The sequence below is a fragment of the Cyprinodon variegatus genome, unplaced genomic scaffold (genome assembly GCF_000732505.1).
Source record: "Cyprinodon variegatus isolate N-32 unplaced genomic scaffold, C_variegatus-1.0 Scaffold77, whole genome shotgun sequence".
In the NCBI taxonomy this organism is placed as follows: domain Eukaryota; kingdom Metazoa; phylum Chordata; class Actinopteri; order Cyprinodontiformes; family Cyprinodontidae; genus Cyprinodon; species Cyprinodon variegatus.
In genome coordinates this window covers 840,267-853,312 of record NW_015150530.1, presented here as the reverse complement: position 1 = coordinate 853,312, position 13,046 = coordinate 840,267, and the positions used below count along the sequence as shown (strand labels likewise).

At 37.2% G+C, this 13,046-nt stretch overlaps 2 protein-coding genes across 2 annotated transcripts; both read right to left on the bottom strand.

Annotated features, from left to right (window-relative positions):
* Positions 1–948: 948 nt before the first annotated feature.
* Positions 949–1,973, bottom strand: LOC107083560 (olfactory receptor 6N2-like). The gene has a single exon (XM_015372879.1). The coding sequence runs from the start codon at positions 1,951–1,953 to the stop codon at positions 1,000–1,002; it is 954 nt and encodes a 317-aa protein (XP_015228365.1). The 5' UTR covers positions 1,954–1,973; the 3' UTR covers positions 949–999.
* An 8,480-nt stretch (positions 1,974–10,453) lies between these two features.
* LOC107083557 (olfactory receptor 6N1-like) lies at positions 10,454–11,413 on the bottom strand. Its single transcript, XM_015372876.1, has one exon. It carries the CDS (start codon positions 11,411–11,413, stop codon positions 10,466–10,468), a length of 948 nt encoding a protein of 315 aa, XP_015228362.1. The 3' UTR covers positions 10,454–10,465.
* Positions 11,414–13,046: the final 1,633 nt, after the last annotated feature.

Genomic DNA, 13,046 nt, shown 5'->3' with positions numbered 1-13,046 from the left:
TGTCTCTTTTACCTCCTCAATTCAAGAACAAATGCACTTATTTTAAGAAAAAAGGACTTATATAGATTTTGATTTTTTTCAGTGTTTATGGGGAGGTGATTTACCACATGCAAAATAACCAGTTTTCAAGCTCAGCTTCTCTGACAAACAAATGCACTAAATAAATATACTGTATATATAATCATTTTAGGAATTATAATTCTTATTTAAAAACTGGTTATCAGAACTTTTTGTTGATAACAGAAAATGTAATAATTGACACTAATGATGAAGACAATAAATCTGGCATTTTATCCTAAAGTCCAATATTAATCATTTATTAATGAAAGTTATTTGTAGGAACAGGAACAAAGCTCATTTTATACCAAAACCGTGCATTTTTCACCAGAATTTCATTTCAGGGCTGTTGTGTGTCCTCACAGAGCCGGCGTATGTATGGCAAGCAACGGCTCTCAGAAAACCACACAAGACAAAAAGTTCTGTCATAACTGATAGCTTTGAAAACAGGATCACTTTGTATCAACTCTGCAAAAAAAAAAAGATGCACATGATTCCTACTGAACTTTATTTATGCTCAGACTCTCTGTAACCGAGAGCAGATACAAGCCTAACAGAAACTGAATAATAAGGTGGTTCATTGAAATGTCAGCTTAAAGCCGGACAAACTTAAGGAGCTCGATCATTGAGGATTATTAGATCTTACATTTTTTCCTGTGCAGATTTGCTAAGTTTTATGTAATTTTAAAAGTGGAACATTTAAAGAAACATTTACTAGAAACTCCAGGTAGTTTATTTGGGGTAGAGTTTTAATATCTGTATGTGAATAAAAATAAAGATTAAAAAACGGAGTAAATACTATTGACTTTCTAATGTTTGACTGATATGTTGTTAAATGAATTGGATCATTGCCATGGGGAATATTTTTATAGAATTAAAAAAAATCACATCATCAATCAGACTTCTTAGGTTCAGGTTTCCTGGTCCGTTACCACAATGTTTTCAGTCACATAAAGGATTTGTGTTCATCTTTTTGTTACATGTAAACAAACCCAAAATGTGCCTTCGGATGTCTGGCATCTTCAGGCCGTAAACAAGAGGATTCAAAACTGGAGGAACAACAACAAACTCAAGCGACAAAACAACAGCGACGAATGGATTTATGTCCTCCAGGTTGAATCGACTCAAGGCCACGTCACAAAATCCAGCGATGGAATAAATCACAAAGGAAACAATGTGAGGCAGGCAGCTATGCAACACTTTGACCTTAAACACCGCTGATCTACTCCAGCATACAATTAGGATCCGTAAATAGGAGTAAAGCACATAAAAAAGCGGGAAAAAGACAGTAGTTATGGTCAGAAACATTCCCACAGCATTGTTTAGATCAGTGCTGACACATGATAGTTTAACCACATTCCAGTTGGCGCAGAACACCTTCTCTATCTCATTGCCACACAAAGGAAGCCGGGCAGACATCAATATTAACCCTGAAAGAGACAAAGCTGGGAAGATCCAAGCCAGCACTGACAGCACAGCTACAGTTTTAGAGGTCATCTTTTTGTGGTAATGCAAAGGATAGCACACAGCGACGTATCTATCATAAGCCATGATGCTCAGAATGGTCAGTTCATTTGAACCGTAAGTATAAATAACATAAATCTGGGTAAAACAAGCCAGGCGTGAAATCAAGTGGACGTCAGAGAGCAGGTCCATGAGAAATCTGGGAAAGAAGCCTGTGGAGCCGTACAGAGCATTGGCTGATAACAAAGCAATGAACATATACATGGGCTGATGCAACACTCTATATTGAGAAATCACCACAATCATTAGTAGATTCGCGCAGACGATGAAGCTGTAAAGCAACAGGCAGAAGATGAAGGCTGCAAAGCGATAGTGTCCAATGTTCACAAACATGGTGAGGTTGAAAGAAAAAGGCAAAGAGCTGTTTTCCATTTCAACCCATCAATGAAACAATGCAACAAAACTCATAATACATGTAAAAAAAAAAAAATCTAATTTACATTAAAGGACCATATCAGAAAAATTTGTTCAAAGTTCATAAGTTTTACTCCTTCAGAAACGAGATTAATTCAACTGTTTCAGTCAGAACTGAAGACATGCAGAGAGTGAAAATAAGGAAGGAAATAAAGGGTCCTTATTATTTCCTGGCTTCAAACGTCATTCACTACTTTCTACTCAGGAGGATTTACACACAAACTAACAACTTGTTTTGATTTGTTTTTAATGTGACAGCTTACACATACGCTGTTTAAAATTTGCACTAAACACAAACCAGTATGTATTTCAGAAGTGAAAGAAAAACAATAAAAGGTCTCATTTTCTTTTCCTAATAAAAATCTTAAAAAGTGCTGCATGCAATTTCAGTTTTTAGACTTAGTGTAGATAGTCTTCCTTTGACTTTGTGTAGTTTTTTATTTTAAATCCTGCCGTTCTTAGAAGGGCTTGGAGGACAGTACGAGAACATGAATGGGAAAATATCTTAATTTCCTCATAAAACGAAATTTTGAAATTTATTCACCTGCCATACCGTGAAAAAAAAAAAAATTCAAGAAAGTGTTTTTTTCTTTTGTTTTTTTTTTTGACACATCATTTATTTTATTTTTTATTTAGGCTAAAACAGAAAACTCTTAACAAGCAAGAAACAATGCTCATTTTTAGGGATATACTGTATGTCTAACTTTTTCTAAGTAAGATCTTTGAGCTCATCTTTAATTTTATTACAGGGTATAAAATGGTTCGGTTGAAATTCCTGGACAATAATAAGATCACTTTCATATATTAGGAGTGAATAGTTTCTCAATTTAAGAATTTTCTTTCTGATTATAAAGAATAATAAACTGGTTTGCAAATAAAGGCCGTTTACCAACACACCGCCCTAATCATTACCATTAAAAAATTCAGTAAGGGCTGAAAATTATGTAAGGAAAGCAGCAAAACTGGACTCAATTAGATTTGTAATGCAGGAGGTAGCTATATGGGGGGCCAGGGGTGGCCCCTTTTTTAAGATTTTTTTTTTTGTGCTTTACGGGGAGAATGCTAAGGAATGTGTCTCTGAAAATCATCTAGTATCCTATGTATTTGGAGGGAACATACACGCATGCTGACTGGGGGGGGGCAAACGGGTTAGTCATCCTGGATCCACGGCAAAGGGGGTGATGAACCAGACCCCTCCATCTATGGCCAGAAGATGATTTTATTGAAGAAAGAAATTGGCAAAGAAATGCTGCTTTATTCAAAAGTTGCATAAAATATTTTCTTATTATTAGTTTCTTCTGATTATCCAACTCAAGTACTGAGGATGTTGCCTCACCTGCCGTCAGTAGTCAAGTTATACTATAAATAAAGAAGGGAGATGGTGCAAATTTTTTTTTTTTTTGGAAGCATACATAGTCAAATGAATATAGTCTATTAACCTAAAGCAATATGCATAGTATGGTTGTTAAATGTCAGGTACGGCGGTCATTGACCTTGACCAGGGCCGCTTACGGTAGAACTGCAGTCAGTCCCTGGACTGACATGGCTATCATCCTACATAGTTAGGCACTCATTTCTCACTGAGATCAGCTTTACAATCATGGTGGGCCACTTGATTTTATTTATTTTGCTCAGGCTACAATAACAGGGCCCAGCATCCTGTGAGCCCTGTTACTGTTAATATATAATAGAAATTTTACACATTCAGTAGTAAAATGTCACACTGGTTAGTATGTGGGGATATTCATTTAAGAAAGCGGATGACTTTTAAGATTTTTTTAAGAAGGGGGATGCATCCCCCCTCATCCCCCTCAACTCGAGAACTCGAGTAGAGTGCCTCTAAATGGTCATACCACTGATGTAGCATCATTAAAGTTTATCAAGCTGCTATATATAAGGCTCGCTCCTCTGTAGCTAATATAGTGTGAGAGTTTAAATGCAGCACGTCCTTTTCAATGTGTTCGCAAACAGAAATGCAGCACGTTCAATACATATTGATATAAAATATATATATATATATATATATATATATATATATAGCCTGAACCTATGTAATGTATGTAATGTATTTTCAATGTCAAATTTATTTATTTAGCACTTTAAAAACAGGTATAAAACTGCACCAAAGTGCTTTACAGGAAAGACAACAACATCAATTAACAAAACACAATGTGAAACACTGCTTCAATTAAAAGCTAAAGAATAAAAATACGTTTTAAGAAGCGCTTTAAAATGATCCAAGCTGTGGGCGGATTTAATTTGAAGAGGTAAATGGTTCCACAGAATTGGAGCAACAACAGAGAAGGTCCGACCTCCTTTCCTCTTCCAGTCTGAGGAACTGTCAGTAATAGTTGATTATTAGAGCGTAGACTTCTTTTCACAGACTAGAATTTTAAAAGGTCTCTAAGATAAAGAGGAGCTAATCCATTTAAGACTTTATAAGTTAATAAGAGAATCTTAAAAGCTATTCGGTAAAAGACAGGCAGCCATTGTAAAGAGGCCAGAATAGGCTTTATATGGTCACGCTTCCTGGTTCCTGTAAGAAGCCGAGCCGCTGCGTTCTGGATCAATTAAAGTCGCTGCATCTGTGATTTATCTATTCCTCTATATAATGAATTTCAATACTCCAACTGGGATATAATGAAACCATGGATAAGTCCTTCAAAGTCCTTAAAACAAAAATAAGATTGAATTTTTGCTAAAATCTGCGGGTGATAAAAACTTGATCTAACAACAGAGCTACCTTGTTTATCTTGCTTTAAACAGCTGTCGAAAGTAAAACCAAAATTCCTAGCAGAGGTCTGACAAAACCGAGCTAAAGAACCAAGAATTAGATCTGGATTTGGATGTATGCATAGATTAACATATTAATATTACACAGAGCTATATGTAACTAAAGGTATTTTTCCCAGTTCAGAATAAATGAAAGGAAGAAGATTGTCCACTAATTTTTATTTAGCAAAGATATGGTTTTACAGTATGCATGTATATTTATTAGCAAGGTCCTGTTGAAAAATCTAGTCTACGTTTGATTTATTTTGAAAATATGGATTTTGTTGTCGCCTATTTTCCCATTTCCACAATATAATCGGTGTACATTGAACCTGAACCAGTGGAAATTATATGTTTTCTGGACACCCCTCAGTGCACAGTGGTTCCTGGCTGCTGCTGTGAAGGAATGGGCCAAAATGTTCACCAACCTATACAGCTTAAATGCTGAGAAAATGTATATGAACTTCAGAACTTGGAGAAATTAGAAAAAAAAAAAAGAGTTCTGATATTTAACAGATGAGAATAATTTTAGCAATTACACCAGGAAATGTTTGATTCAATATCAGATTGAGGAAAAAAAACACTCACATGATTTTAACTATATACTTAACATTTGTAACAGTTTGGAAACAACTAGATGTAACAAGAAAAATAAAATATAAAGAACTGAAGTGAGTTAAGGTTAATAAATAAGTATCTGTTTTGATGTTCTTCGATAGTTGAGGGCAGTTGGTCAAATAGTTTGTTTTGGTGCTTTGGGACTCAAAGTGACTCATGTTGGATTAATTAATCTCAAAGGAGAGGTAAGTTAATGACCTGTTGACCACCTTCACCATAGTTACAGCAGACAAATCTCTTTAGACACAAAAACAACAAAGTACCCTCAGAGGACCTTCTTTGAAACAGTAAAACCTTTATGCAGTTTAACATTTTAAACACCCAAAACAACTGAATGCTTTATTCCAAACATGTCATGTTTTACTGGATCCTATTCAGTTAAAGCCGATTTTAAAGAACTTTGTTTTTTCTCAAGAGGAAAGCATAAACTAACCACTGATTCATGATTACTCGGATGTTGTCTAAAATTATCCCTGAAGGAAGCTGATCACTAATGCAGCAAGTATTAGAGGATCACTATAAAATATTTTTTGGACAACAAAGAGAAAGTTACATGACTTTTATTGAATCAATGTGCAACAAAAGTGATGGATGGTGAATTACCTTGTTTTTCTTGTAAGTATATCAAAGTACCCTATGTTATGGTTCTCCCCTTTTGGACTTTGAGTTTTCAGTTATCTAAGTCCTTCTGTTTTGTTGATCTTTAGTTTATTTTCCATTCTGTGTTATTTTTTAAGCAGTCTTGAGTTACTCTCTGTGGCCCCCTTAGTGCCAGTCTCCTTTCCCCTACCTCCCTTCTAGTCACTTCTATCCACACCTGCTCCATATTAGCTGATTACCCCAGTCTTTGTTCTGTCTCCCATATATATTCTCCCTGTGCCGTTCTTCAGTGCTGGTTCCTTGTTGTTACTTGGCTCCCAATGTCTATTCTCCCCTGACATCTCCTGGTTTTTGGTATTTTGTTTCTCTTACCCTTTTTCATTATATCCATGAAACTCACCTCTGCCTTCTGCTTTCTGAATTTGGACCCTCAATGAACCTCCACCTCTTGTTGGCACCCTGTGTTTTATATATATATATATTTTTAATAAAAGTTGGAAGAACTGTGTTTGATTTGTGAGGTTAAATGGTTCGATCCCCACATCCTCCACTCTGGGTTCCTGAGAAAAAAAACTTTAACCCCTGATTGCTCCTTGTGCGCCACACAATGGAAGCTCAGTACTCCACAAGGGGATGGGTGTAATGAAGAGTCAAATTTCTCCAATGTGAGATCAATAAAGTTAAATTATTATAGTTTTAAAGTAAAAGTTCCAGTAAAACACTTTTTTACAGTAGATTCTATTAAAGCATATTTTTGCTTGGAGAAAAGCATCTATTACAGCCCTTTGCTGTAGACTTTGTGTCAGGAATCCAGTTTGTGTGGGTTATGCTTTTGTTTGTTTTCCCTCCACCACCAGGTGGCGCCTGGTTCTCATTGGCCTCCTCACACACCTGCGGATGGTTGCCTCATCACTGGAGGACTCTTAAGCTGCTGACTGCCACTACCTCGAGTGTTTGCCAGTATTGGGTACTCTAGCCAAGCTCAGTTTTGCTGAGTCAAACTGAGTTTTTGTCACCTGAGTCTTAACCTTGTTGTTTTTGTCTTTGCCTCTCGGCAGGAAGTCATCCTGCAAACTGGATGTTTTGGACCTTCTCCCCCCTGGAAGGATTCTCTGAGCATCAAACTGAGCTGAGGATTCAAACTGGTGGTTTGGATCTACTTTTCCCCAAGGATTGTTTGAGCTTCTCTCTGAGCAGGGAATTCATCTCCACAAGAAACCGTTCAAGTACTGAGGAAATCTAAGTGGCTGTCAGCTCCTCCATTCCTCAAAGAAACACCTCAACCTGGTTAAACCCTGTCCCCCCTCCAACAAACAAATCTATTACTGGAACAACCCACACCGACTATATTTAATGAAGGACACCTTTTTCTGGAAACGTGAGTCCTGCTGCCTTTATTCCCTTCTTTAATTAAAGACACAAATTTTCCACTGAGCCTGAACTAACCGCAGAATCTTCCCTTCACTTTTCAGTCCCGGTTCGACAGTGTTCAGAGCAGCACTGGACTCCTCTCTACCAACACTGAATAAACCTTTTAAATCTTTTCCTGGTCTCTCTGTTTTGGTTTTCTGCATGTGGGTCAGAGCTTTGGATAAATCATGACACTTTGAAAATCCTCTACATGCCTGCTCAGTTTTGCCCTAGTAACTCCACCTTCTCCAAGATAAAAGATCTGAGTCTGGGGGTAGGATTATCCAACTGTCTCTAAATTGTTGAGAGAAGCTTATTGTTTTAACAGAAGTGGAACAGGGAAAAGAGAGTATTTAAAACTGTGATTCAAAGTTTATGTAAAACTCTTTCTATTATACAAAAAAAAAAAGGTTTAGTCCGGATTGTAACTGTAAAAACTCGAATATTTGCTGTGGGGAGAGAACCAGTACCTGAAGAGGATGCCTGCATCCCAGTACATCATTTTGAAACTCCCACTCACTTTCACCAATCAGTGGATATTAAATACATATATTTTAGTCATGTGATATCTTATACTTATCATTTGGTTCACTGTTCATTTGTCAACAAGCAAATCTGTTTGGCTGAGATTAAAGTTAAGCCATACAACATGGATCGTACAGTTTAACGTCTCACTTGGTAGCAGGACATTAAATTTGGAAATCTTTAATGATTGCCTGCGACAATAAACCGTATTAACAGTAGCCAGATTGATATTGTAGAACTGAGTTAAGTTCCACGTTATCTGGGATGGCTGCCGTTCAATCTGTCCGTGAGTTTTGTACAATATTTCGAGCTAATTGGGTGACGTGCCAGCTTATACCCGCCTTGCATAATACGCTTTCAGCCAATTGTAGCAGCGAATCGTGACGTTTTAGATCACAAAAGGATAGAGGATAGTAAGCTGATTAATCAAACTTTTTCCAAATCCTGTTGGAAGAAAAGCACTGACATCTTTCTAATCTACAAATGCACAAAGTGCTTCTCTTTGCTCCTTTTTTTAAATGAGAAATTGTCGTTATTTTAGCTAAAACCGAGTCCAAACGAGTCCAATAATGTATCGACAGGTGAGTCCTCCAGCGTAGACATGTTTTTAATGCCCCAGCAAGGCCCTTCTGACTATCGTCACTCCTACATGTCCCACCCCAAAAAACACTGATGTCATGTCAATGGTCCGCTTCGCTGGTGGTTACGAGACGGACGTATTATACCTCATATCTCTCAGCTTATAGCGCAAGGTTATGCAACAATAGTAAAAATTCCTTAATAATTAATAAATCAGAGGTGAGCAATAAATCTCACAGCTCTATGTTTGACACTGGCATGGTTGGTAGATAACATAGGATACGTTGATGTAAGAACGGGAACAGCTGGTGATGCTTTTGTTCCTGATTACCACCACAGACTGGACTCATTTATTACACACATTTACCGAGATGTTTCATGGCCCTTCTGAGCAGTGAAAAGAGAAATGAAAATAAATGACCTCTGAAGTAAAATAATTCATTTTAATCCACGAAAAAAAAATCTAATTTATTTACAAATCAAGGCAAGTTTATTTGTATACCACATTTCAGTTGCTAGACAGTTCAAATGCTGTAATTAAATAATAAAAAAAACTAAATAATAAATTGAATTAAAATGAACAACAGAAGTAACAAAATTATATTTAAGATAAATATTAACTGAAAACACCTGTGAAAGTCTTTAAAAGGTATCTCAGTCTAGTTTGTTGGCTACACAACAATGGGGAAGACTGCTGACTTGATGGTTGTCAATTATACAAAGAGGCCAAGACACAAAAGGTCTTTGGTAAAGAGGCTGAAAGCTCACAGAGCTCAGTGTCCAAGCACATCAATAGAAAGGTAAAAGAAAGGAAAAAATGTAGCAGGAAAAAAAAGTGTACAGCTGTGTAGAGTGCAGCTCGTGTCATGATCTTAGCGCTGATTACTGACGGTTTACTCATTTTTTTCACCTATTTAGCTCTGCCAGTTTTCCTATTGCTGTTCATCTTATCCACCTGCTCCAGTCTCTATTTTAGTGAGTGTGCCAGCATTACATTAGTGTTTCTGATTACCTGTTCTGCCTCTCAACCACTGAGTCCGCCTGCTCCCGTCAGATCAGTTTTCAACTGCCTGCTTTCATTTATCAGCCCAGATTATCTACTGGCCAGTGGTGAAAGTGTGTCAGCATTACCTGAATGTTTCAGGTTACCTGATCTGGTTCTGCCTCACAACCACTGAGCCTGCCTGTTCCTGTCTGATCTGTTTGCCTGACCTGTCTTTAGACACCTGCCTAATTCTGCCTGTTTGCTGAACTTCTGATTCCTGAACACGTCCTCGATACCGGCCTGGACTTCGCCCTATGGATGACCCTGCCTTCATTCATCTGCTCAGATCTGGTCTAAAAAATAAAAATCATAATTTAAATAAAATATAATTTCTCAGCTTCAAGAAATGCAAAATCCATGTGATAAAATGGGAAACATTTCATTTTATTTATATGAAACCAATTAACAAAAAAATTTGCCAGAAAAATAGATAAAATTTATACTGATTTGTACAGACAGAGAGATTTGAAGAAATTAGAAATGCTCCCAAAAAAATCAAAATCTATGTAAGTAATTTTTTCTTAAAAATTGTGCATTTGTTCTTGGATTAAGGAGGTAAAAGAGACATTTTGCCAGTGGAACAAGACAATTTACACTTAAAATAAGAAAACACAATTGCATTGTCTTATTTCAAGCACATATTATCTAATTTTCCTATTTTAAGAATAAACATACTCATTCCATTGGCAAACTATCTCATTTACCTACTCAAAGCAAGGGTAAATACATTTAATTTCAAATATTTTTTACTTATTTCTATATCATTTTTCCCGTGCCATATACATCCTGCTTATCAGTTTGTTTTTTATTATATGGGTGTTTTATGATAAACACAAGTTACAAATTTTCCAGAATCTTGACTGCATAGCCTTTCATAAAATTCATATTAAAGAAAAAAAACAACAACAAAAAAAGCAGATGTCAAACTTGACTTTCAAGTTTAAACCCTTGAAATGCGACCACACACAAATGCATCATTGTCCTCCTAATTTTTGTGAGGATCAGTCCATAAATGACGGGATTAAGAATTGGTGGAAATATGAGAAACTGCACGGCCATGAAGTTCCTTAAACTCTGCGGCACAGATGGAGATCCATACCTCGAGTACATGATATCGAACAGCAAAGCCGTTGAGACGTTAAACAGACAAATGAGATGCGGAACGCACGTCTGGATAAACTTCCCTCTGCCCTCCCTGGACCTCAGAGCCGACTTTATGAGCTGGACGTAAGAACAGACGATGTAGAGAAACTGAGCAATATAAAAGGCAATAACAATGAGTCCAGCTATATCATTTACTTTTGTTGAACCACAAGAAAGTTTAACAATGGACCAGTTTTCACAGTAAAGCTTGTCTATATGGGAACCACATAACCTAAGAGTTGATGTAAGGCTGATAACCAGCAGCTCACACCACAGAGGAACCAGCCAGCAAACACAAGCTAAAGCCAAAGTCCTTTTCACCGTCATGACAGAGTGGTAGGCCAGTGGTCTGCAGATAGCCACATATCGGTCATAAGCCATTAGCACTAAAACAGAGTAGTCAACCATTGCATAAGAATAAATAACATAGATTTGTAAAAGGCACCCTGCATAGGGTATGACACGACTGTCAGATAACAGATCATAGATAAATTTGGGGTAAAAGCCTGCAGTCCCATACAGCGCATTAATACACAGATTACACAAAATAATATACATGGGTTCATGCAGCTTCTGATGGAACACGATGGTAAAGATAAGAGCAACATTTACCAGTAAAATCAGACAGTAACATAGCAGAGAGAGACAGAACAACGTAGCTCTATAGCTGGTGGTTGCACTGAAGCCTGTCAGTGAAAATAGAAAAACAACAGACGTGTTTCTCATTTGGATGCTGCATCAGATTAAGACCTCTGCCATGTCTGCACGCCCCTTTAAGTAAAGAAGAATCTGTGAGAAACCTCCTTCTTGCTTTACTTTGTTTCTCTCAGGTGTTCCCAGGGGCGGTTCTACAGGGAGACATGGGGGGGGGACAGCCCCCTGCTGTAGAGCCTTGTTCCTCGGTTACCACCCTACTTTAACACTGGGGTTGTTTTTTAATATTTGTCCTTGTGTGTTCTGATGTGCTCCAGCGCTCACAGTGCTCAGAGTATTAAGGTTAAAAGTTCTCTTTTCTGTTGCTGTTGTTCAATAAAAGTATATCTTAAAATAATTTAAGGCTAGAACATTATACTTTTTAGCATCACTATATGGCCCATTTAATGATTTAGTGTGTAATTTTAAAAAAGTTCTGATGTTGAGAGGACCGCTGCAACCAGCAATCCTCTCAACATCACGTATTGGCATTTGGCTAATACGTAAAAATGGTTTTCAGAAGAAATCCAACAGTGAAACAGGCTTTAGAAAGGCTTCAAAATATTGATGATAGAGATTTGGGCAGGGATGGAGAGACCGACAAATGCTTGGACGTTTTGGATCAGATGATTAAAAAGTATTCTGTACAAACTCTAATGCGAAGGTGGCTTGTGGCTCTTTACAATCTCCTGGACATAGCAGCTAAAACGTGTTGGTGGTGTCCAGGAGCTGTTTGAACGTCGCCATCTCACGCAGAGTTTTTATCCATGAACTGGTAAAACAGTTGAGTGCAAACCACATGTGCTCCAGAGTGCCACAAGTTACCAACCCCTCCGTCGCAGAAGAGCCAGCTTTGGAGAGGCAAAGAAAACAGTCCCCGGTGCTTCAGCGCTGCACAATATATATATATATTAGCCCTGTTTTAAGGTTTACATACCCTCAATGGGTTTATTTCGCACACTAGAACCATTTCAGTCGATGTCCCCACCGTCAAATTGATGGCCAGTGGGAATTGTAATAGTATCAGAATTCTGGTCCTAGTATCAATGACATTAAAAGGCTTTTAATAATTTTTTGTTAAATGACCATAACAGCCCTAAATTTTAACCACCATTTACCAAAACATATAAGATATACTGTTATATATATGTTTTATATTTTACTGCTTATGGGACCTGTGTGAATTTGATAAATAATTTCTGGCCTTATTTTGCTATAGACCTCGTAAATTGGCTTTTTTCTTACAATGTTTAATGCTTATGTATTGCAGAGGAAATGGAGATTTAAAAGTGGAGACATTTCTGGTTTCTTTGGTTAAAAAAAAGTGAGGGATGAGAAGGAAGGATGATAGAGAGAGCAGGAGAGATACAGGAGAGGGAGGCCACTGAAAGTGCAATATTCTGTGCAATATGCTGAATGTGCAATATATGTGAATAGAATAGTCATACCACTACCTCACCGTTGCTCCTTACCTACTACACTTTAACGTAAAAGTAAATCCACCTGTATATAAGCCATCCGGACTGTACATATATTTTTTTAATTTCTTATTTCCTTAGTTCCTATTTTTATTTTGTTTTTCATCGTGTGCGATACATGTACACTTGCACCTTAATCCTTATTTATCTTGATATACTGTATATACCTGGATATACTGTATATATAT